The 22,620-nt window shown below is 34.8% G+C and overlaps 1 protein-coding gene across 2 annotated transcripts in view; it reads right to left on the bottom strand.

The window, feature by feature from the left end:
* Positions 1 to 22,620, bottom strand: part of LOC136028321 (uncharacterized protein F21D5.5-like) — a 66,891-nt gene that overhangs the window by 27,836 nt on the left and 16,435 nt on the right. For both annotated transcript variants that reach the window (XM_065706092.1, XM_065706091.1), the window contains exons 3-5: positions 12,192 to 12,715; positions 8,960 to 9,277; positions 2,117 to 2,285 (exon numbers count right to left, since the gene is read on the bottom strand). In XM_065706092.1, the coding sequence (XP_065562164.1) occupies positions 2,117 to 2,285; positions 8,960 to 9,277; positions 12,192 to 12,715 (1,011 nt within the window). The remainder of the gene's footprint in view (positions 1 to 2,116; positions 2,286 to 8,959; positions 9,278 to 12,191; positions 12,716 to 22,620) is intronic.

Consider the following 22,620-nt stretch of genomic DNA (forward strand, 5'->3'; position numbering starts at 1 on the left):
GAAGTTCAGTTTATGGCTAATAAGCGCAAATATAGCACCCAATCTCACTTTAATTAATTATTGGAAGCTATCTGTCGTGACTCGAGATAAAAAAGAGGTAACCTTAAAGAAGAAAAACATGGCATATAATAATATAGACAATAAATGTTAAATAGATAATGGAAGTAGATAGATGGACGGTAAACAATAAAATAGTAGATAGAAGAATAAAAAACGGGAACAGGATAGAGCTGTTTCCTCATTGGATACGAAAAGAACCAAATGCTTGAAGAAGGTTGTATCTCTGTGCAATTGCCCTTCATCAAGAAAAAAAAAGCCGTAAACCAATATAATACCTACAAAAGCCTAAGAGAGGTCAAGCATATGATAAATAATACAAAGCATAGTAAAAGACAATACTGCAATAAAAGAAAAAAATAAGTGAAATAGAAGTAAATGGATAATAGGACAATACGAGTAAAAGAATAATAACAAAATAAACAAATGAATACCTTGATGTTATAAAATAGTTGCCTACCTATCAGAGCCTAATATGCGTTTCGTCTAGAAACTGTTTTAATAGAAATTTAAATATTTAATTATAAATTATTTAAAGTTAATACTGTTATAATAAACTAACTAAAATAAAAATTAATATTAATATAAGCTATATTGATAGGATCTTTATTAAAGAGATTATGAATAGAATACAAAAATTGTGACAATATTATCACATAATTTATTGGATACAAAAATTCACTAAACTTGTTTTGCAATAGGCAGTTTTTTTTAGTGAAAAAGTAAATCATAGGCAGCAGTACAAAGTAACAACAAATAATAATGTTACAATACAACATCATAATATAACATAACAAAATAATATAACGTTAGCGCGTTAGGGTACTAGACTTGAGTCCGTACTTGTCCGTGAAGACAGGGATTTAAGTCCTTGTGTCTCTGGTTATTTGGTTTGGAACGGGAGTAGTGGCGTGACTCTGTGAGCTCAGCCAAATTCGATCTGGTTCTAAATGGGTACCTAGGGAATTCTGGGGAAGGTAAGCAGGAAGGGTGCACGGAGGTGCAACAGAATGGATGGTTGCACCTCAGCAAACCCCTCCCTATTGCTCTTCCTAGCGGAAGGATTGTGAAACGGAGATGAGCACTATCGGTAAGGATTGTAAAAATTAAATGCCATATTCTTCACTTTTTTCCCTTTATTTATCCAAGAGAACTTTCCGTTTGAGAAACAAATAGAATTTTAGGAAATTAATTGAGTGGTGTTATTGTATTTAATAGCGTTAAACAAAGATTAGATTACAGGAAGCTAAAATGGTCAAGTATGGTTCTGAAACTTGGGCACTTTGAATGACGGAGGAGGATTTGTTAGATATTTTCCAAAGGAATTGTCTACACACAGTTCTGGGTACCTATTTGACTGACCATATTTCAAACAGTAAGCTGTACGAAAACATGTCCCATTTTCTAGGGCTATAACGAGAAAAACGTTGAGATGGCTACGACTCGTTTTGTGGATGATAGATTGCTGAAGATCGTCCTTTTCAGCATCCATCTAGGGCCGAACGAAAAAGAGGTCCTCCCCGAATGGAGTACGAAGAGGTCGCAATAAAGGATGTGAAAGAACTGGGAACTTTTTGGGAGGCTGTAAAGAGGTATGCTTTGAATAGATTGGGATGGGCGAGCAATGTGTACAGCTGTATTGGTTTTGGGCGGCAAGATGCTGCAGTAAGTTATTAGTAGTAGTAGCTAAGGTGTTTACAAAGAAATAAGGTTAAATTTATTCATAATTAATTCAACATGTGAATATACAGTGCTAATCCACACAAAGGCCCTTAGACTTGTAAAGGAGGGTATAGTAGCTCCTTCTCATTTAATATGCAAAATATGTTTTGAGTTTGGAACAAAAGACTAAACATTGGCAAAAAGATTAATTTTCATCATCGATAGACAATTTTTAATATATTAGGTTAAATAGATGGCATTTTTGTAATCTCAAAAATGTCACAAGGATAGCCCCCCCCTCCAGATCCATATATTCATGATTTAGATTATCTTAATCCACTCCCCCTCTCTGTTTCCGATAAACTCTATGGAGCATCTAATAACAAAATACACTTACCTAGAAAGTATTCTTCAGGGGTGTAGAATTTTAAGCCAACATTTAGGGCGAAAAGCCTATCTGCAATTGAATGATCTTTTTTCTTTTTAGGAGCCCAATGATCCGGCCGTCCAGCTGCATCGCCACAAAAAAAGGACTCGTCCATGTCAACTTCAATATTGTTGTTTAGCTTAAATAACAGAATCAAGTAATTAGATTTTAAGCCAACATTTACGGGGAAAAGCCTATCTGCAATTAACTGGCCTTTTTTTGAGGGCTCAATGATCCGACTGTCCAGCTGAATTGCTACAAAAAAATTGCTCGTCCATGTTAACTTCTATATAGTTGTTTAGCTTAAATAATAGAATCAAGTAATTAGGTTTTGAGCCAACATTTAGGGCGAAAAGCCTATCTGCAATTGAGTGGTCTTTTTTTTTAGGCGCCAAATGATCCGGCGGTTCAGCTTCATCGCCAAGAAAAACGACTTGTTCATGTCAACTTCTACATTATTGCTTAGCTTAAATAATAGAATCAAATATTTATTTTATAAAAAAGGACAATACCACAAATCAAACTCATTTTTTATGTGAAAATCACCCATTTTTCGATAAGAGTGCGTTGAAAGGCTTAAAAAAATAGGCACATTTCTCATCTTCCTCACACTTTCAGATATCCAAAGAATTAAAAGTGGGGCACCTAATTGTGGATGTAAATGAATCCCCCCTATGCTATCTATAAACCTCGCAATCCTGCCATCTAAAGACCTCGGAATCATGCCATCTATAGAACTCGCAATAGTATGAAGAACAAGATTTTTCTAATTTTATAGAAGAGCAAAAAGGATGTTTTTAAGCTGCCGTTTAAAAATTTATTATTAAAAAATTAAAATACAGGAACAATCTATAAAATTATAGTTAGTAAGGAATTTTACACACCAAAAAGATTAATCTCGGTTAATCTTTAGATCAGATATTGATATAAAATTTAGAACAAATCTAATCTTATTACTGAGAGGATTAAGGGGAAGATATTGGAAATGCTTATTGGAGACTAGCTACAAAATATGTTTATAATTAATATATACTTGTTATTGTTAATTAAATCTGATTGAGCACCTCCTTAATCTGATCATGATGTTAAGCTTATTCCCCTCCCCTGTTGGAGACAATTCTTTAAGTCGTGATGGCTTCAGTCTTGTAGAAGACCAAGTCATACAGAACTTAACTCCAGGTGAACAATAATACCCGTCTCCGTCCACCCAAATTTCTTTAGTAAAATTATTAATAAGAAATTATTCAAGAAAACAACTGTTCATCGCAAATGTGCCACAAAACGCCAAATGAAAACAGGAGTCATCAAGAAAATATCTATGCAAGAGGAAAAAAGAATAAAAAGAGCAAAGGAAAAGTCATAAACCATGAAAGAATAGTAAAAAAGAAGAGGGAAAAACTATCAACCACTTCATGTGGAATACTTGTCAAAATAATAAGCGATGATTTCCGATATCTTGTTTCAAAAGTTACAGCAAAAAAATTTATGCAAGAGAGAAAAAGAATTAAAATGTAAAAAAGAGTAGAGAAACTAATGGACAATGAAAAAGAAAAAAAAAGGAAAAAGTTTAGAGCAGAAATTCATTTAGATTTCTGTTAAGCCTTGCAACTGTACAAGTTTTTTTTTCCTCAATGTTCACTAACTGAGAATTTTACCTATTATTCTGATCGATTTTAGTTTCATTTCAAATAATACTTGAAATCAAAATGCTATTTTGATTTCATTTGAATTGTTTCTCAAAGATGGAAGGGGACCGGGTCTTTTTTTTACCGAAATGACGGGGAATTTATTTCTATTCCTCGATTTGTATGGATGTTACCAAAGTTAAACAGAAATAACAATTTCCCAGTTACAACAAAAGTCTATTGCAAAATGAAAAAAGAATAAAAATGGAAAAAAGTATAAAAGAAAAGTGATAAGCCATGCAAAATAGTAGTCTATTTGAAAAAAAAATACAAGGGAAAAAATTAAAAAAGAATAAAGGAAAAGTCCAACACCATGAAAAAAGAAGAGGGAAGATCTTGTAATCACTTCGTGTAAAATCATCGTCCAAATTCGAAGAGATGGCTTCCAAAACCAGCAAAACTCTATGTAAGAACAAAAAGACACATGGCAAAAAGAGTAAAGGAAAAATCATGGACTATGAAATAAGCAAAAACGAAGAAGTGAAAACTGGGAATAAGCCTAGATAAGTCACCATGGCAAAAGAAAACAAGAAGAGGAAAATAATTTGAATTATTTCGCGTGAAATACATCTCCAAATGCTAAGTGATGGTTTCAAATATCCTTTTTCCCAGTTGCATCATGAAACCTAGGCAAGAAAAAAAAATGAAGGACAGGAAAAAGAAAAGGCATAAACCATGAAAAACAGAGGGAAAAATCGGAATTATTTCATCTGAAATAATTGTCGAATTTCTAAGTGATGTTTTCCAGTATCTTTTTCCCCAGTTGCAACAAAAATCTAAGCATTAAGAAAAAACAAAATGAAGAAAAAAGTAAAGAAAAAATCAAAGACCATGAAAAAAGAAGACAAAAAAAGTTAATTACTCTGTGTAAAATATTTGTCCAAATGCTAAGTGACGGTTTCCAGTATCTTTTTTTCCAGTTGCAATGAAAATCAACGCAAGAGGAAAAAACAAAAATAGAGAAAAGGGTAAAGGAAGTCATACACCATGAAAAAACAGAAGAGGAATAAACTTCAACTACTCTGTGTAAAATATTTGTCCAAACGCTAGGCGATGGCTTTCGGCACCGTATCTTGTTTTCCCAGTTGCAACAAAAGTATATGCAAGAGAAAAAAAGAACAAAAATAAAAAATAAGTGTAAAGGAAGTCATAAACCATGCAAAATAATTTTGTCTATTTTAAAAAATCTATATAAGAGGAAAAAAAGGAAAAAAGAGTCGAGGAAAAATCCTAAGCCATGAAAAAAGAAGAAGAAGAAAAAACTAGGAGTCACTTCAAGTGAAATAATTGTCCCAATGCTAACTGGTGGTTTCCAGTATCTTTTTCCCAGTTCCGACAAAAATATATGCAAGAGAAAAAAGAAAAATGGAGAAAGGAGTAAAGAAAAAGTCATACACCATGACAAAAAAGAAGAAAAAAATGGGATTTTCTTCATGTAAGAAATAATTGTCCAAATGCTAATTAACAGTTTCTAGAATCTTTTTCCCCAAATGCAAAGAAAACCTAAGCATTAAGAAAAAACAAAAATGAAGAAAGGAGTAAAGAAAATGTCACAATGAAAAAAAGAAGAGAAAAAAACATGAATTACTCTGTGTAAAATATTTGTCCAAACGCTAGGTGATGGCTTTCGGTACCATATCTTGTTTTCCCAGTTGCAACAAAAGTATATGCAAGAGAAAAAAGAACAAAAATAAAAAAGTAAGAGTAAAGAAAGTCATAAACCATGCAAAATAGTGATCTATTTTAAAACAAGAGATAAGAGCTCATATGGCACTTGTGACGAGGCAAGAAGAGATAAGAGCCAAGAGCTCATATGGTGTGAGCTCTAACAAAATTCTAAGAATCAATAGATTGATTTAAAAGGAAAATCAGAGGCTTAATGCCGGTCAGGATTTAAAATAAGAGCTCTGAGTCACGATGTCCTTTTAAATATCAAAATTCATTAAGATCCGATCACCCACTCGTAAGTTATAAATACCTCATTTATTCTAATTTTTCCTCTCCCTTTAGCCCCCTAGATGGTTGAATCTGGAAAACGACTTTATCAAAGTCAATTTGTGCAGCTCCCTGATACGCCTACCAATTTTCATCGTCCTAGCACGCCCAGAAGCACCAAACTCGCCAAAGCACTGAACCCCTCCCCCCAACTCCCCCAAAGACAGCGAGTCCAGTACGGTTACGTCAATCACGTATCTACGACATTTGCTTATTATATCCACTAAGCTTCATACCGATTCCACCACTCTAAGCGTTTTCCAAGATTTTAGGTCCCCCTCCATTTCCCCATTTCCCCCTCCAACTCCCCCTAATGTCAATAGATCTGGTCAGGATTTTAAATAAGAGCTCTGAGACTTGAATTCCTTCTCGGCAAAGCACTGAACCCCTCCCCCCAACTCCCCCAAAGAGAGCGAATCCAGTACAGTTACGTCAATCACGTATCTACGACATTTGCTTATTATATCCACCAAGCTTCAGCCCGATTCCTCCACTTTAAGCGTTTTCCAAGATTTTAGGTCCCCATCCATTTCCCCATTTCCCCCTCCAACTAATGTCAACAGATCTGGTCGGGATTTGAAATAAGAGCTGTGAGAAATGCATTCCTTCTAATATCAAATTTCATTAAGATCCGGTCACCCGTTAAAAATACCTAAATGTTTCTAATTTTTCCAAATTAATACCCCCCAGCTCCTCCAAAGAGAACGGATCCGTTCCAATTATGTCAATCACGTATCTAGAACTTGTACTTATTCTTCCCATCAGGTTTCATCCCGATCTCTCCACTCTAAGCGTTTTCCAAGATTTCTGTTTCCCTCCTCCAGCCCCCTATGTCCCCGGATCAAATTCGAGTCGAAAAGGGAGAATCTGAGACATAAGATCCTTCTATATATCAAGTTTCATTAAGATCCGATCACCTATTAGTAAGATAAAAATACCCCAATTTTCACGTTTTCCAAGAATTCCGGTTTCCCCCTCCAACTCCCCCAAATGTCACTGGATCTGGTCGGAATTTAAAATAAGAGCTTTAAAGCACAAGATCCTTCTAAATATCAAATTTCATTACGATCTGATCATTCATTCGTGAGTTACAAATACCTCATTTTTCCGAATTACCCCCCCCCCCCTCCACCAAAGAGAGTGGATCCGGTCCGGTTATGTCAGTCACGTATCTTAGACTTGTTTTTATTCTTCCCATCCAGTTTCATCCTGTCTAAGATTTCCGGTCCCCCCCCCCCCCCAATGACGCTGGATCCGGTTGAGACTGAAAATAACAGATCTGAGTTACGAGGTCCTTCTAAATATGAAGTTTCATGAAGATCCGATCACTCCCTCGTAAGTTAAAAATATGTGATTTTTTCTAATTTTCAGAATTACCCCCTTCCCCCAATAGAGCGGATCCGTTCCAGTTATGTCAATCACGTATCTAGGACTTCTGATTATTTTTCCCACCAAGTTTCATCCCGATCCCTCCACTCTAAGCGTTTTCCATGATTTTAGGTCCCCCCCAAACTCCCCCCAATGTCACCAGATACGGTCAGGTTTTAAAATAAGAGCTTTGAGACACGATATCCTTCCAAATATCAAATTTCATTGACATCCGATCACCCGTTCGTAAGTTAAAAATAGCTCATTTTTGTAATTTTTCAGAATTAACCCTACCCCCCCCCCCAAATACCCCGAAGAGAGCGGATTCCGGTTATGTCAATCATGTATCTAGGACTTGTGCTTATTTTTCCCACCAAGTTTCATCCTGATCCCTCCACTCTAAGTGTTTTCCAAGATTTTAGGTTTCCCCCTCCCAACTCCCCCTCGATGTCACCAGATCCGGTTGGGATTTAAAATAAGAGCTCTGAGACACGATATCCTTCCAAACATTAAATTTCATTAAGATCTGATCAGCCGTTCGTAAGTTAAAAATACTTCATTTTTTTCTATTTTTTCCGAATTAACCGGCCCCCCACTCCCCCCTCCAGATGGTCAAATCGGGAAAAAGACTATTTCTAATTTAATCTGGTCCGGTTCCTGATACGCCAGCTAAATTTCATCGTCCTAGCTTACCTGGAAGTGTCTAAAGTAGCAAAACCGCGACCGACAAACAGACAGACCGACAGAATTTGCGATTGCTATATGTCACTTGGTTAACACCAAGTGCCATAAAAATCTATCTAAGAGGGGAAAAAAATGAAAACAGAGTCGAGGAAAAATCCTAAGCCATGAAAAAAGAAGAAGAGGAAAATACTGGGAGTCTCTTCAAGTGAAATAACTGTCCAATTGCTAACTGGTGGTTTCCAGTATCTTTTTCCCAGTTCCGACAAAAATATATGCAAGAGGAAGAAGAAAAATGGAGATAGGAGTAGAGAAAAAGTCATACACCATGACAAAAAAGAAGAAAAATTAGGAATTTCCTCATGTAAGAAATAATTGTCCAAATGCTAAGTAACAGTTTCTAGAATCTTTTCCCCCAGTTGCAACGAAAATCTAAGCATTAAGAAAAAGCAAAAAAAGAAGAAATGAGTAAAGAAAAAGTCATACACCATGAAAAAAAGAAGAGAAAAAAACATGAATTACTCTGTGTGAAATATTTGTCCAAATGCTAGGTGATGGCTTTCGGTACCGTATCTTGTTTTCCCAGTTGCAACAGAAGTATATACAAGAGATAAAAAAAGGACAAAATAAAAATAAGTGTAAAGGAAGTCATAAACAATGCAAAATAGTGATCTATTTTTAAAAAAATCTATACAAGAGGAAAAAAGAGTCGAGGAAAAATACTAAGCCATGAAAACAGAAGAAGAGGAAAAAACTGGGAGTCACTTCAAGTGAAATAATTGTCCAAGTGCTAACTGGTTGTTTCAAGTATCTTTTTCCCAGTTCCGACAAAAATATATGCAAGAGGAAAAAGAAAAATGGAGAAAGGAGTAAAGAAAAAGTCATACACCATGAGAAAAAGGGAGAAAAAATAGGAAATACTTCATGTGAAATAATTGTCCAAATGCTAAGTGACGGTTTCCAGTATCTTTTTTTTCCAGTTGCAATGAAAATATATGCAAGAGGAAAAAATTAAAATAGAGAAAAAACTGAAGGAAAAGTCATACACCATGAAAAAACGGAAGAGGAGAAAAGCCTGCATTACTTCGTGTGAAATAATCGTCCAAATACTAGGTGACGGCTTCCGGTATCTTGTTTTTCCAGTAGCAACAAAAATCTGTGCAGGAACACCAAGTTTCTTCAATATGTTATGCATCTTCTTTTTTAAATCGCCAACTTTATATTTTCCTCCGCTTATTCCTGCTTGATTGGTTATTATCACAATTTTGAATCCACAAGAAATTAAGGATTTCAGTTTCTTTGGAATTTCTGGAAACAGTATTTTCCAGTCAGAAGCGTCTCTTGGAAATCTGAGTCCTGACATTGTTGTGATTATGGTACCATCCAAATCAAAAGCAGCGATCTAAAAGATTTTTAAGTTTTACTGACTTCATTAAGGACTTGAGAATTTTCGCAGTGGAAGATAGGATTTTTTTTTTTGTATATTTGCTCTTTCTCCTGTAAAAAAGGAGTCAATCTAAAAAATTTTGAAGTTTTATTGACTTTATTAATGATTTAAGCAATTTTTGAACTGGGAGATTAGATTTTGTTTTTCGTTGTTTCTTCTATTTTTTTTTTTTTTTGTTCATATTTTCTGGTTTGGTAAACCACCTGACCTCGACCACCGTTGAGGTCCAATGCCGTCGTCTGACTAAAAATACTGACTAAACTAAAAAAAAGAAAACCAAAAAAAAACTCCCGATTTTACCAGCAGAGAATCTTCATCGAGTAAACAAAGGGATATAAAATCTAAGCTGTTTGACTATCAAACTATAAAAAGTTACCAAGTTGCCAAAAGTTACCATCTAATTTTACCCAGCTCATTACTAAAGAAAGCATTTGAATATTTGCTTTCCTTTTTCCCTGACGTGGATTTTTATATTGGCCAATTACAACAATCAAATATAGAAGAAAAATGTTCTCTCCTCTTAAAGACGAGTACTTAATTTTTCGCCCTTAGACACATCATAATTTATATTTATTTCGAATATATTTTGCTTATTTTATTTATTTTTTTTGCACGGCAATATTCACCCATGTTTGCAGATCTGGCTTAGATCAGTAGTTTAGGGTTATCAAATTTTTTTAATACGCGGAACTCTTAGTCCAAAATTATAAACATTTTGAGTTAATAAAAAATAGTAGACAAGAGAAAATACCAGTAATGTGTATAGCAATAAATTCAAGGTTCTTCAAAAGTCATGGAAGACGGTCCTTTTTGATAACACAGAACTGTTGAAGATAACATTTTATTGAATATGTAAGGCAATAATGATAAACCTTTCTACATGTTCCAATTTATCATCTAAACGGACACTAACAGTCAGGCAAAAGGACAAAAATGAATGATCGTTTAACTCAATTATAATTTAACGGCAAATAACAATGAGCTGAAGGTAAAATAACGGAAGGAAAATAGCGGTAAAGAGAGTAACTAGCCAAGACAAAATTATTCCACTCGCTGTTTCCTAACCTTCAATCGGGTAATTGATTTTATTTTCTATTTTAGCCTTCTTCTTAAAAACGTTGGCTAGAACACCGATTTTATAGAGTCTGATTAGAACTCAATCCAAATTTCTAAGATACAAAATTTCTATTTTTCAAAATTACGCAAAGTTCAGAAGTTTTTATTGTTTTTTTTTTTTTTTTTTTTTTTTTTTTTTTTTTTTTTTTTTTTTTTTTTTTTTTTTTTTTTTTTTTTTGACGAAAGTAGAGGAAGATTCAATAGCCTCACAATAAAAACATTGACTTTGTAAACCATTTTATTCCTTTTTAAAAAATTCGAAAGTTCCGAAACGATAATGTGCTTGTGTCTGTTGTAATTCGTCTGTCGTCTGTCGGACCAGCTCTACGGTTGTTAAGGCCTCACCATTTTGTTTTATTTTGAGAAGCTCCCTGATAGCCACTACGACCAAATAAAGCAAACTCTGATATAAATACCCTGTAATTAATGTTAGGCATGAGATGCCAAGTATATATCATTGTACAAGATGAAGCTCAAGCAATAAGGAGGCAAAAGAGAGAAGTAGATAGGGATTACTGGGCCAAGATGGTATATAAAAAAACTTACCCTAGAGCTCGGACCTGCTCTAAGGTTGTTAATGCTTCACCATTTTTGTTTTATTTTGAGAAGCTCCCTAATAGCCACTACAACCAGATAAAGCAAACTCTGATATAAATACCCTGTAGTTTGTCGGGTATGAGATGCCAAGTATATATCATTGTACCAGATGAAGCTCAAGCAATAAGGAGGCGAAAGAGAGGAGTAGATAGGGATTACTCGGCCAAGATGGTATATAAAAAAAAATTACCTTAGAGCTCGGACCTGCTCTAAGGTTGTTAATACTTCACCATTTTTGTTTTATTTTGAGAAGCTCCCTAATAGCCATTAGCAAACTCTGATATAAATACCCTGTAGTTAATGTTAGGCATGAGATGCCAAGTATATATCATTGTATAAGATGAAGCTCAAGCAATAAGGAGGCAAAAGAGAGGAGTAGATAGGGATTACTCGGCCAAGATGGTATATAAAAAAAAATTACCTTAGAGCTCGGACCTGCTCTAAGGTTGTTAATGCTTCACCATTTTTGTTTTATTTTGAGAAGCTCCCTAATAGCCATTAGCAAACTCTGATATAAATACCCTGTAGTTAATGTTAGGCATGAGATGCCAAGTATATATCATTGTACAAGATGAAGCTCAAGCAATAAGGAGGCAAAAGAGAGGAGTAGATAGGGCCAAGATGGTATATAAAAAAAAATTACCTTAAAGCTCGGACCTGCTCTAAGGTTGTTAATGCTTCACCATTTTTGTTTTATTTTGAGAAGCTCCCTAATAGCCACTACAACCAAATAAAGCAAACTCTGATACAAATACCCTTTAGTTAATGTAAGGCATGAGATGCCATGTATATATCATTGTACAAGATGAAGCTCAAGCAATAAGGAGGCAAAAGAGAGGAGTAGATAGGGATTACTCGGCCAAGATGGTATATAAAAAAAATTACCTTAGAGCTCGGACCTGCTCTAAGGTTGTTAATGCTTCACCATTTTTGTTTTATTTTGAGAAGCTCCCTAATAGCCACTACAACCAAATATAGCAAACTCTGATATAAATACCCTGTAATTTCTGTCATGTATGAGATGCCAAGTATACATTGTATATCTCATTGTATGGCAAGCATATCTCATTGCACGAGATATAACTGATACAATAAGGAGGCAAAAGAGAGGAGTATATAGGGATAACTGTACTAAGATGTTATATAAGAAATTTACCTTAGAACTTGGAACTGCTCCTTTTTCTGTAAAAATCAACAGCTTTCCATCGTCAACAGACTCCCAACTGGAGTCAGCGGCAATAATCTTTCCTTCTAAAAATGACGAAATACCTCTTGGTTGAACACCTCGTGCAGTCTCAGACAACCCTGTTTCTTGTCTTTTAGCATTCGATCCTTTTTCATGGTCAATATCAGTACCACTTAAAGTTCTTTTAATTGCTCCCTCTTTATCCTCATTTTCTACCTCCTTTTCCGACCTCTTCCTCCCTGGAGACTTATCATCAGTCAGGCTTATGTCACTCAATTTTCTTTTTATGCTTTCACCCTTATTTGTTTCTGCTTCTGTATAAGGTTTTACTAGTAATTTGTATTTATACTTATTTTCAAGCAACTCAAGGCTATCACCATTTGACATTTGAACAGTTTCACCAGTTTTTAATGGTAGGCCGTTGACTATTGAAGGATGCCCTCCAGTAACTGTAACCTGAGCTTTACCATCGTCATAGTTGCATGAAAACTCAACTAAAAATAAATTGGAAAAGACATTAATACACACGCCTGGTAATTTCTAATTTCAGTCCAAGAAATTTCACTTACAGTCATCAATCAGAAGATCGATGACTATCTTCTTCTATCACATAACAAACATTTATTCTGTCACATAATGAACGGGTAAAAAAAAAGTTTAAATAGTAAAAAGAAAAATATAAAAATAATAACAAATTTCGAATATTTCGGCTTCACAACCAGAAGTCCTTATCAACAGGAAAAAAATATAAACAAAGCATGAAAAAAACACACAAACGCTATAAAATAAAATGGAAGGGAAATTCCATTTAAATAAAATCCTGCTAAAAACAGTACATATGGCAGGATGCCTGCTTTATACTATTTTACATGTCTTTATAAAAGAAAAAAAATTATTTTTCATTGTCACAGAATTTTGTTATCCAAAATTAACAGATTTTTATTTCAGTTTTAAATGGAAAGGCAACGTGGTCTAAGAAATGACTTATAAATAAGATGAAACGTACCCGGTTTCTTTATATAAACAAAACTAACCAGTAATAAGTAATACTAACACTAAATGAAAAACAAGAAGTTATATGAGAATTTCTGAAGATAGTGATTAAAACGAAACCTAAGCGAATATTTCGGCTATATTACAAATAGAATTCTTCGTTGTATAAGACACGCTTTATTTATAAGAACGGCAAATGCATAAGGGCGTTGTTGTCTGACCCTTACTGTGGCCAGAGCGGGTTTATTACAGCGCTGTCACTTACTTGAAGTACCTTTACTTGAAGTACTACTTAAGTAAAATTTTCCATTACTTGTACTTGTACTTAAGTAAAAACTCTAGGGTGTACTTGTTACTTGATACTTAAGTAAGATTACGAAATGCTTATTACTTAAAATACTGATAATGTACTTATTTTTCAAATTCTTTACCTTTGACACGAAATTTTTTTGTGCGTGTGCTTTGGCAATGTGCAAGAAAACATCGTGCAATAGAGTCATCTATTATCAAAAACCGTAACAAGTTGCTGAGAACACATGGCGGCAAATAAACCGAATTCCCGACATCATGTTTAAAGAAGAAGCAGGACCTTTTATGTTATAAGCGTCGTTAATCCCAAACTAACTAAAAAGTCAGCATGGCCAAACAGCTTCCATTTATACTCCAAGGGAGGTACTTTACTGTAAAGGGGTAAATTGACCAAGACGGGTCTGTGAAAGCATCCTTCAAGTTTTGCCTCCAAACTTGGACAAACCAGGGACATACACATTCAACGACCAGCTTCCACAAGCATTTAAAGGTAACTGACTCCTATTTGCTGCCTAAATGCATCTGTGCATTTATGTCATGTGTCTTTTTTCTTTAGAGTTATAGTTAGCCTTATTTCATCATTTAACAGGACTATAGAGTGATGGCTCAGACTGGGTCATTAGTCCATAAAGGGGTTACCCAGACTGGACTATCAGTCCGTTGAGAGGTCACCCAGATTTGAAGGATAGGCCTCCACCTCATAGACTAATCATCCGGATTTGAGACCGGGTCATCACTCCATACAGAGATCACCCCAGATTTCAAGAGTGGGTTATCAGTCCCTGGAGTGAAGACGTGTTAAACGAATGATCACCTAGAAAAACTTGTGGACCCCACTGATTCTAATCTACCCATTTTTATGAGTAAAAACTAATCAAACTGCACCTACAGTTTATGTAGATTTCCTGAAGATTCACACTGAAAATATTGCATTCAGACAGATGGTATTTGTGTCATAAAACATTTTTTCACAGTCTTCTTGGTGATACAGTGTCTACACAGCTGCTACATAGATCCAATCTTTATTTGTATCTAAGACTTAGTTTCTTTCTTTTCAAAAAAAAAAAATGATAATGACCTCTTAATGGGGAATAGGTGGTGTTCAACTAAAGCTGGGATTCATATAAAATTTTGTGGACAAAAATTTAAGATAAAAGCAATCCTCATTCTGTCTGAACTGCCAAAGACTGCCTTTGGATTTAGAGTAAACTCAGACATAGCTCCATGTTCTATTTTTGGACGTGAAATAAGGTACTTGTTTATGACGAAAAAAATTGTAGGATGATTATTACTTGTTTAATTTTGTTTAAAAGTTATATAATAAAAAATTTGAAATTATTTCACAGCTCACTAATCAACAGTGAGCTAGCATCCCTCGTTTTGTGTTAAATGTTGTATAATGTAGTCCATTTGGGCTTATGTTTCTGATATTAGTGTTTAATTTTTGTCATCTTGTCAACTTAACCAGATTTTACCATTTCATCATCTTCAGGACCATATTATTAGTAAAACTAGTGAACCTATGAATCTTTACCCATTTAAATGTCGTCTGCAATAAACAAGTCTGGGGAATTCTAGCTGGGTCCAATGCAGTGGCATTTTGTCAAATTCATTCCGGCAAATTCAGGTATTCAGACGAATCTGACTTCAGATTTGTCACTCCGTTCATAAGTTATATGCTCTACTAAATTAAAGGAAAACTCAACTTTTTTTTAGCAGGTAAAGCCCCCTAATCCGTGTTCTATTTGAGCTAGGGTCTTCATCTTTCAACTTAATGTGTCTCATGGTCCTTGGCACGTGTGGTTCAGTTCTCATTCAATCCGACCGGCGGTTCTCCCACTATACTCAATTGCACAGACAGACAGACAGACAAACGGACGGAAAGATTTTTCGACGTCTTAGGCAGCCATGTTAGCTCATTGGATCCCAAAAAGGAAAGAATAGCATAGCATTATCCAGGCATAATCACCTATTTGAATGGTGGAAAAATCCATCAAGATAGGTTTTTGAGATCCGTCTGTGCGTCCATCCGTGTAATCGAGTATAGGGGGAGAACTGCCGGTCGGATTGGATTAAAATTGAACTATTTGGATTACAATTGAGCTAAATTAGGGTGAGGGGGCTTTAAGTATTAAACAATTGAGGTTTTCATTTAATTCAGCGTAACTTGCGATTGGAGAGATGAATTTTTATGAAAATTGAATAAAGATGCCTAAAAGTATGATATGCATTGAGTTCTGGGATGGAGACCCTGGCTTAATTAGGGCGAGGGGGCGTTAAGTGCTAAAATAAAGTTGAGTTTTTCATGTAATTCAGTGTCACTTGCGAGTGGAGAGATGGATCTAAATGAAAATTGAACCAAAGATGTCAAAGACCATGACACGCATCAAGTTTTGAGATGAAACCCCTAGCTCAAATAGAACGAGGGGGAGTGGGTTTTAAGTGCTGAAAAAAGTCGAGCTTTTTGTTTAATTTAGTATACCTTTCAAATGGAGCGACGGATCTGAATGAAAGCTAAACCAAAGATGCCTAGGATCAGGGCTCATATCAAGCTCTGATATCACAAGCCCTATCTCAAATAGGGCGGGGGGAGGGGTCTCAAAATTTAAGGAAGTTGAGTTTTTCTTCAATTTAGCAGGGCCTATAACTAATTCCACCCATGGATTGCCCAAAGCCTGGAAATAACCCTTTTCCAAAATGAGCCACACTGAAGCCAACCTTCAACCGAATATTCCATCCCTAGAGAAAAATTAATTTTTTTATTCCTTTTTTCCCGGGAGATTTTTGACTGTCTCATGGTTTTGCCACTTCACGGTGTGAAAACTGCTGCTAGAAATAGATAAGTTGCAACTCCAACGAACTTCTGCAGTTTGACAAACCGTATGGAATGCGTCTGAATCAGCGGGCTTGCTGCAGGCCCGTGATTTTATAATATATGTTTGTAGGGAGTTCTACCGACCATCTGAATTGACTACGCAGTATGCGGCTCGCTTGAGTGAAAACCAGCCAAAGGACATAGATGCCATACATTTTCACAGCGCGTCTGAAATTTAACTTGAAAACTTGAGGGCAGTTTCCTTGCAAAGGCGCTGAGGGCAAGACATGTCGTCGAAGTATGAATCAAGACTTCATTTTCATACTGTTCTTTTCTTTCAGTAAGCTGACAGCCAGTAACCTTCAGCTAGCTCCCGAAAGTTTGGATTTTTGCTGCTCCTTTTTATTAAGCTTTGATTTCTCTTATTAAAAAGTCTACAACTGACTCACTTGACTCCTTACTTTTAAATTTCAGTTGTTTTTTTTTTTCGCTAAGGTTTTTACTTATCGAGTCAGTGAATAAACTACTTTGTTACCTTTTTATCTGTTTTAAAGCCAATCCCAAGTTTGTTTTTCTATTTTCCCTATTTTTTTCCACCATTCCCACACGTTTCAGAATAAACCTGTATTTCTTCAAACGCGCCAGATTTGACTGAACACTAATCGCCAGAAGTTCAACTCTACGTGCACTCTGTTAATACTGTCACGTGATCTGTCTGATCCAATCAGGAGTTTTTGACTGCACTTAATTGTTTTGATAGTCTTTTCCTTTCAAAGTCCTGGTCGAGTGGGTTGGTGTGCTGGATTCGGGATCCCTTGTCTGAGAGGACACGGGTTCGAATCCCAGTGTACCCAATTCTTCAGTTTGGGACGGGGGTCAGTGGCGTGACTCTGTAAGCTTAGCCAGAGTCGACCCAGCTCTAAATGGGTACCTGGAGAAATCTGGGGAAGGTAAACAGGAAGGGTGTGCAAAAGCACAGGATGGCTGGCCCCCAACCCCCCATTGCACTTCCTGGCTGAAGGGCCAAGAAACGGAGATCAGCACCGCCGGTACGGACTGTAAAGTCTAATGCCGTATCCTTTACCTACCTTTACCTTCCTTTCAAAGTCGGTTCAGATTATTTGTTGAACTTCGTTGGGTGTGTACCAGCCAAACGAGGGAAACGGTTAAAAACGATAAAATGGAAATTCCGGTTCTTGATTAAGATTTCCGGGAAAGGAATGACGAGGGACATTTTATAGGCAAAGAAAAGGGCTAAGAATCCTTCAGAATGGCTTCAACAAAAAGGTAGCATGGGCTTGATATCAGGAAAATATATATATATATATATATATATATATATATATATATATATATATATATATATATATATATATATATATATATATATATATATATATATATATATATATATATATATATATATATATATATATATATATATATATATATATATATATATATATATATATATATATATATATATATATATATATATATATATATATATATGAATATAAGCTATGTAAAAATACATAGAATAAGTACTTGAAGTACTACTTAAGTAAATTTTTGGCAAGTACTTATTACTTATTATTTAAGTAAAAAAAACGATGAGTACTTAATACTTAAGTATAAATTTGGAGTACTTGTGGCAGCACTGGTTTATTATTACAGAGTCAGTTGTAAGGGAGTCAGAGGGGGAGTTGAAAAAAGGAAACATAGGTGCATCTTAAAGCCAACTTTGTACATTTTTGTGATGAAGGGGAGGATTTGTATTTTGAATTAGCTACAGAGTCGAATCTGTCTCCTGTGGGATTTTGTTCTCTACAGAATTTTTAAATAGAGATGTTTAGATTCAAAATTCAATAAACAACAAAACATTCTATTTAATTATATTAATTTGGCCTAAAGTTGGCCTATGTGACATTCATGCTTTAATAGAGGAAGCAAGGTGGAAAGGGCTAAAATCACACTCAATGAAAAAAAAACACAATTAAACAAAAAAAATCATGAAAACAGCCAACAACTGTCTATATTTTTTAACATAAAAACGCACAAAACATAAATCTTTTTAAATGAAGATTTCCCAGTGAAAGTAGAGAGCAAAGTTGAAACATGAAACGAACAAAAATAATATTTTACTACACTATTTTAACTCTCTAAAAAAAAAATTAAGAAACTTAGTTTTCAGCAAAGCACTAATTTTTCAGAATTCTACAAACATAGTGAAATATCACGAGCCTGTTTCTTTGAAACAGTTTTTCAAAAATAGGTTGCATAAACTACGAACCAGCAATTTTTGTTCATTTTAACTTTGTAATTTACTTTTGTCAGTTCTTTTTTCATTAATTACACAATAGCCCACTTATTGACGACATGACTGCCTGTCCATGGATTATTCTTTATGGTTGATTGTGTATGGCTATGCTGTTTGACCTATGTGATTGTATGGATGAGTAGGGTTAAGGCCTCATTCAATTGCTGGTCTATATTAATCACTAATTTAGGAAAACAGTCTTCTTTTTCTCCTTCTGTCTCTTTTTTTTTTTTTTTGTGCTGTTGCATTGGTGATTTCTCTTTTCATGATATATATATATATATATATATATATATATATATATATATATATATATATATATATATATATATATATATATATATATATATATATATTGTCCCGGGAGCCCGCACGCGGCAGGCTTGTATATAAGGATTCTCACTGTTTCTTGTCTTCTAAACACAGACAATTTGAGCCTTTTCTTGATTTCATGATGTCCAAACAGACCTAGATTAGAAGTGGTGTCTTTGTAAAATTACGTTTTGTTTTATTGGACCTTTAACTTTTGCCTTGGCTTGTCTTTTGTCATTATGAAAGGTATATTGCCCAACCTTTGTTTCAATTGTTCCTTTGTTAATTTGTTTAATTGTTTCAACCTTTGATTAATTGTTCAGGTGGTGGGACAAAAACTTCTTCTTTTGCCTCGGCTTATCTTTTGTTATTATGGGAGACACATCATCGAGCCTTTGTTTCTTTTAATTGTTCAGGTGTTGGGATAAAAAGTTCTTCTTCTTCAAACATTTTATCTAGTCCAGTTTTTTTTCAAAGATATGGTAGGCATTTACGACCTTCTCCATTTCAAAATCCAAAACCCAATCATCAGCGCTATCATTTTCAATTTATTTAGTTCGTTTTACCTCGGTTTGTCTTTCGCCATCATAAAATACGTATCACCGAATTTTTGTTAATACTGGTATGGTAGGCATTGATGACCTTATCCATGTAAATCCCACATCCAAATGTCATCGCTATCATTTTCAATTTTGACTCGTTTCGATTCTCGCTGTCTAGGTTGATTTTCTTTGACTCGGTCACATGTTCGGTGTCGCATGTCTTCTAACCGCGTGTATCTTTGCTCTTCATTTTCATTGTGACTTGCACACTTGCTCGGTGTCATATGTCTTCTAATTGCGCGTGTCTTTGTTCTTTATTTCCATTTCTAACCAAGTGTTTATTTGCTCTTCATTTTGATTTTTGACTCGCTCATATGCTCGGTGTCGCATTTTTTCGAACCGTATACCTCTTTTCTCTTCATTTTCATTTTTGATACGCCACCGCTTTTCCTCAGACCACATGTTTTTGCTCTGTATTGCCCGTATTGGTAGTTTCACAATTGATGGTCCTAGTTGTCGATTTTCACATCTTATCAGGTTTGACAGTTCAGGTATTGGTTCTAAAGAATCACCATTTATGGTAACTGCAACTGCAAATTTTCGTTTTTCAGGCCTTCCAACATAAATAAAATGTCAGTTGTTTATATTATATAAACAACAGGTGCGATGGAAACTCAACAATCTTATTTATTCTACGCATGATATCATATGAGAATTGGTGAATGCTGATATTCACCAGTGAATGTCCGAAATAGCTTTTTTTTTCTCCTTGGATTTAATCAGTGTTGCAAATAAACTTTTTCAGTTTTATGCAAGGTTTGATGGTGATAGGTAAGGTTTTTAACCTATTTCTGAGATTTATAGCCTAATTAAACCTAACCTAACTTCTACTATCAAAGCTTACATAAGACTGAAAAAGCTTATATGTAAACCTAATTGAATACAAGCAGAGAATATATATATTTATATATTCTTCTCTTGCCTAAACAGACCTTCCAAAACAGACAAAAGTAAACAAATGTAAAGTTGTTGAAAAAGAAGTCCCTCAATAACATTTTCATTTTCCTTCTTTTTAGCTTTAAATGCGGAAAGTCTCAACGTTGATGAAATGGGTGAACTTGAGGGTTATGTTCAGGTAGCCAGAGCTGATATTATTACGGCGGCATAGCGTGATTCGTACGTGAGCAGTTGGCGCCGCGGCTTCTACATATTCCCCATATTGATGATGATGATGAAATGATTTGGATTATGATTCGACCAAAAAAGCTTGCAATATCTGTAACTGGTATTGTTATTGGAGTGTTTTATTGCTCACCCAATATGGCATCTTTCCAAAGAAAGGTCTTTGTTGAAAAGTTAGATTTATATGTTGATTTTATTACTTCTAAGTACCCGAACGTTGGAATGTGCGTTACTGGTAATAAGAATGGCTTAAGAATTGAAAACTTCCTCAGAAGTCAAGGACTCAAGCATATAGTAAAGTTTCTGACTACTAAAAGTAATACTAAGCTCGACGTAATTTGCACAAATTTGTCAGAATATTATAATGAACCTCAAGACCTACCTCCCCTTGGTGGAAGCTACCACTACATGATAAAGCGGGCTCCACTACCTTCGTATAAAGTAAAATATGTGGTTGAGAAAGTTTCTTACCGACCTCTTTCAGACAGGGGTGTATTAGAATTTGGAAATTGGATTACATCCGAGTCCTGGGATGAGGTTTCAATTTTAGAGTCCTCTGATGAAGAAGCTAAATTTCTGCAAGATGAATTAAGAAACAAACACGAATAATGCTTCCCTGAACAAATTTCCAAGCGGTGCAACACAGATCGTCCTTACATAACCGAAGAAGTTAAAGATTTGATTCAGTATAAAATTCAACTAAGAAAAAAAAGAAGAAATAGGAAATGCTAATATGCTCCACAACAAAGTATGTAAAATGACAGGAAAAGCTGCAGCTGAGTATTACCAAAAAAAAATTGATAACCTTCTTGAATCAAAGCCTAGCATGCGGTATAAGGAAATAAAACGAATTTGTGGAAAATCCCCTAGTTTTGTTGATTTTTGTTCAGAATCTAAGGATGAAACGGTTGCTTACCAGTTACATGGTTATTAGGCCAGAATAATCCAGTCTTTGCCACCTCTTGATGTAAATAAAACGAACCAAGAGTATCAGAAAATTCCACATGATGAGGTACCTTCACCTACTATTCCTGAGGATGAAGTTTTTAGTAAAATAAAGAAACTTAACGAACTAGTATAACTCCCATAGATATTCCGACTGAACTTATAAAAGCACTTCCTGAAAAATTGAATAAACCACTAACACGAATTTTTAATTGCATTTCAACTTCTTCAGTTTACCCACAGATATGAAAAATGTTACTCCAATCCCTAAAAAAAATACTAAGCTTGATTTCGATGGCGTGAGACCAATCACTTTGACCCCTTGTTCAGCAAAATGTACAAAAACTTTGTAGCAAATTGGCTAAAAGCTGAAGTTGAACCCCTCCTTGATCATCATCAGTACAGTAACAGAAAGAATACATAGACATCCCATTATCTAGTCAGTTTTTTACATTCTATTTTTAAGCATGTTGATGAGCCAGATAAATGGTTAAACTTAATAACAATTGATTTTAAAAGGCGTTTCGATCTGATTGACCATGACATTTAAATTTCTAAGCCTTTAATTGATTTTAGAGTGAACCCTGCTGTTGTGAAAATCATTCAGAGTTTTTTAATAAATAGGTTCTAAATTTTAAAATATAAGAGGTCTTTCTCTGAACTTAAGCCAGTTTTTTGTGGTGTACTTCAAGGTACCATCCTGGGTCCTATTCTTTTTCTAATTATGATTAATGATATTGCTAATGATTGTAAAGACCATTGGAAATATGTTGATGACCTTATCCTTGGAGAAAATTGTGAAGCAAATGAATGCAGCAAAGCTCAATTTTAATGGATAATGTGAAAACTAAAGCTTTGGTTTCAAATACGACAGATAAATGACAGTAAATCTTCTATTTTAACTATTTCATTTTTAAATTCTTCTGAACCAAATTTTCTACCAACTATCTCTGATTCTCTTAAAGTCAGTAAGATTAAACT

The sequence above is a fragment of the Artemia franciscana genome, chromosome 6 (assembly GCF_032884065.1).
Source record: "Artemia franciscana chromosome 6, ASM3288406v1, whole genome shotgun sequence".
Taxonomy (NCBI): Eukaryota; Metazoa; Arthropoda; class Branchiopoda; order Anostraca; family Artemiidae; genus Artemia; species Artemia franciscana.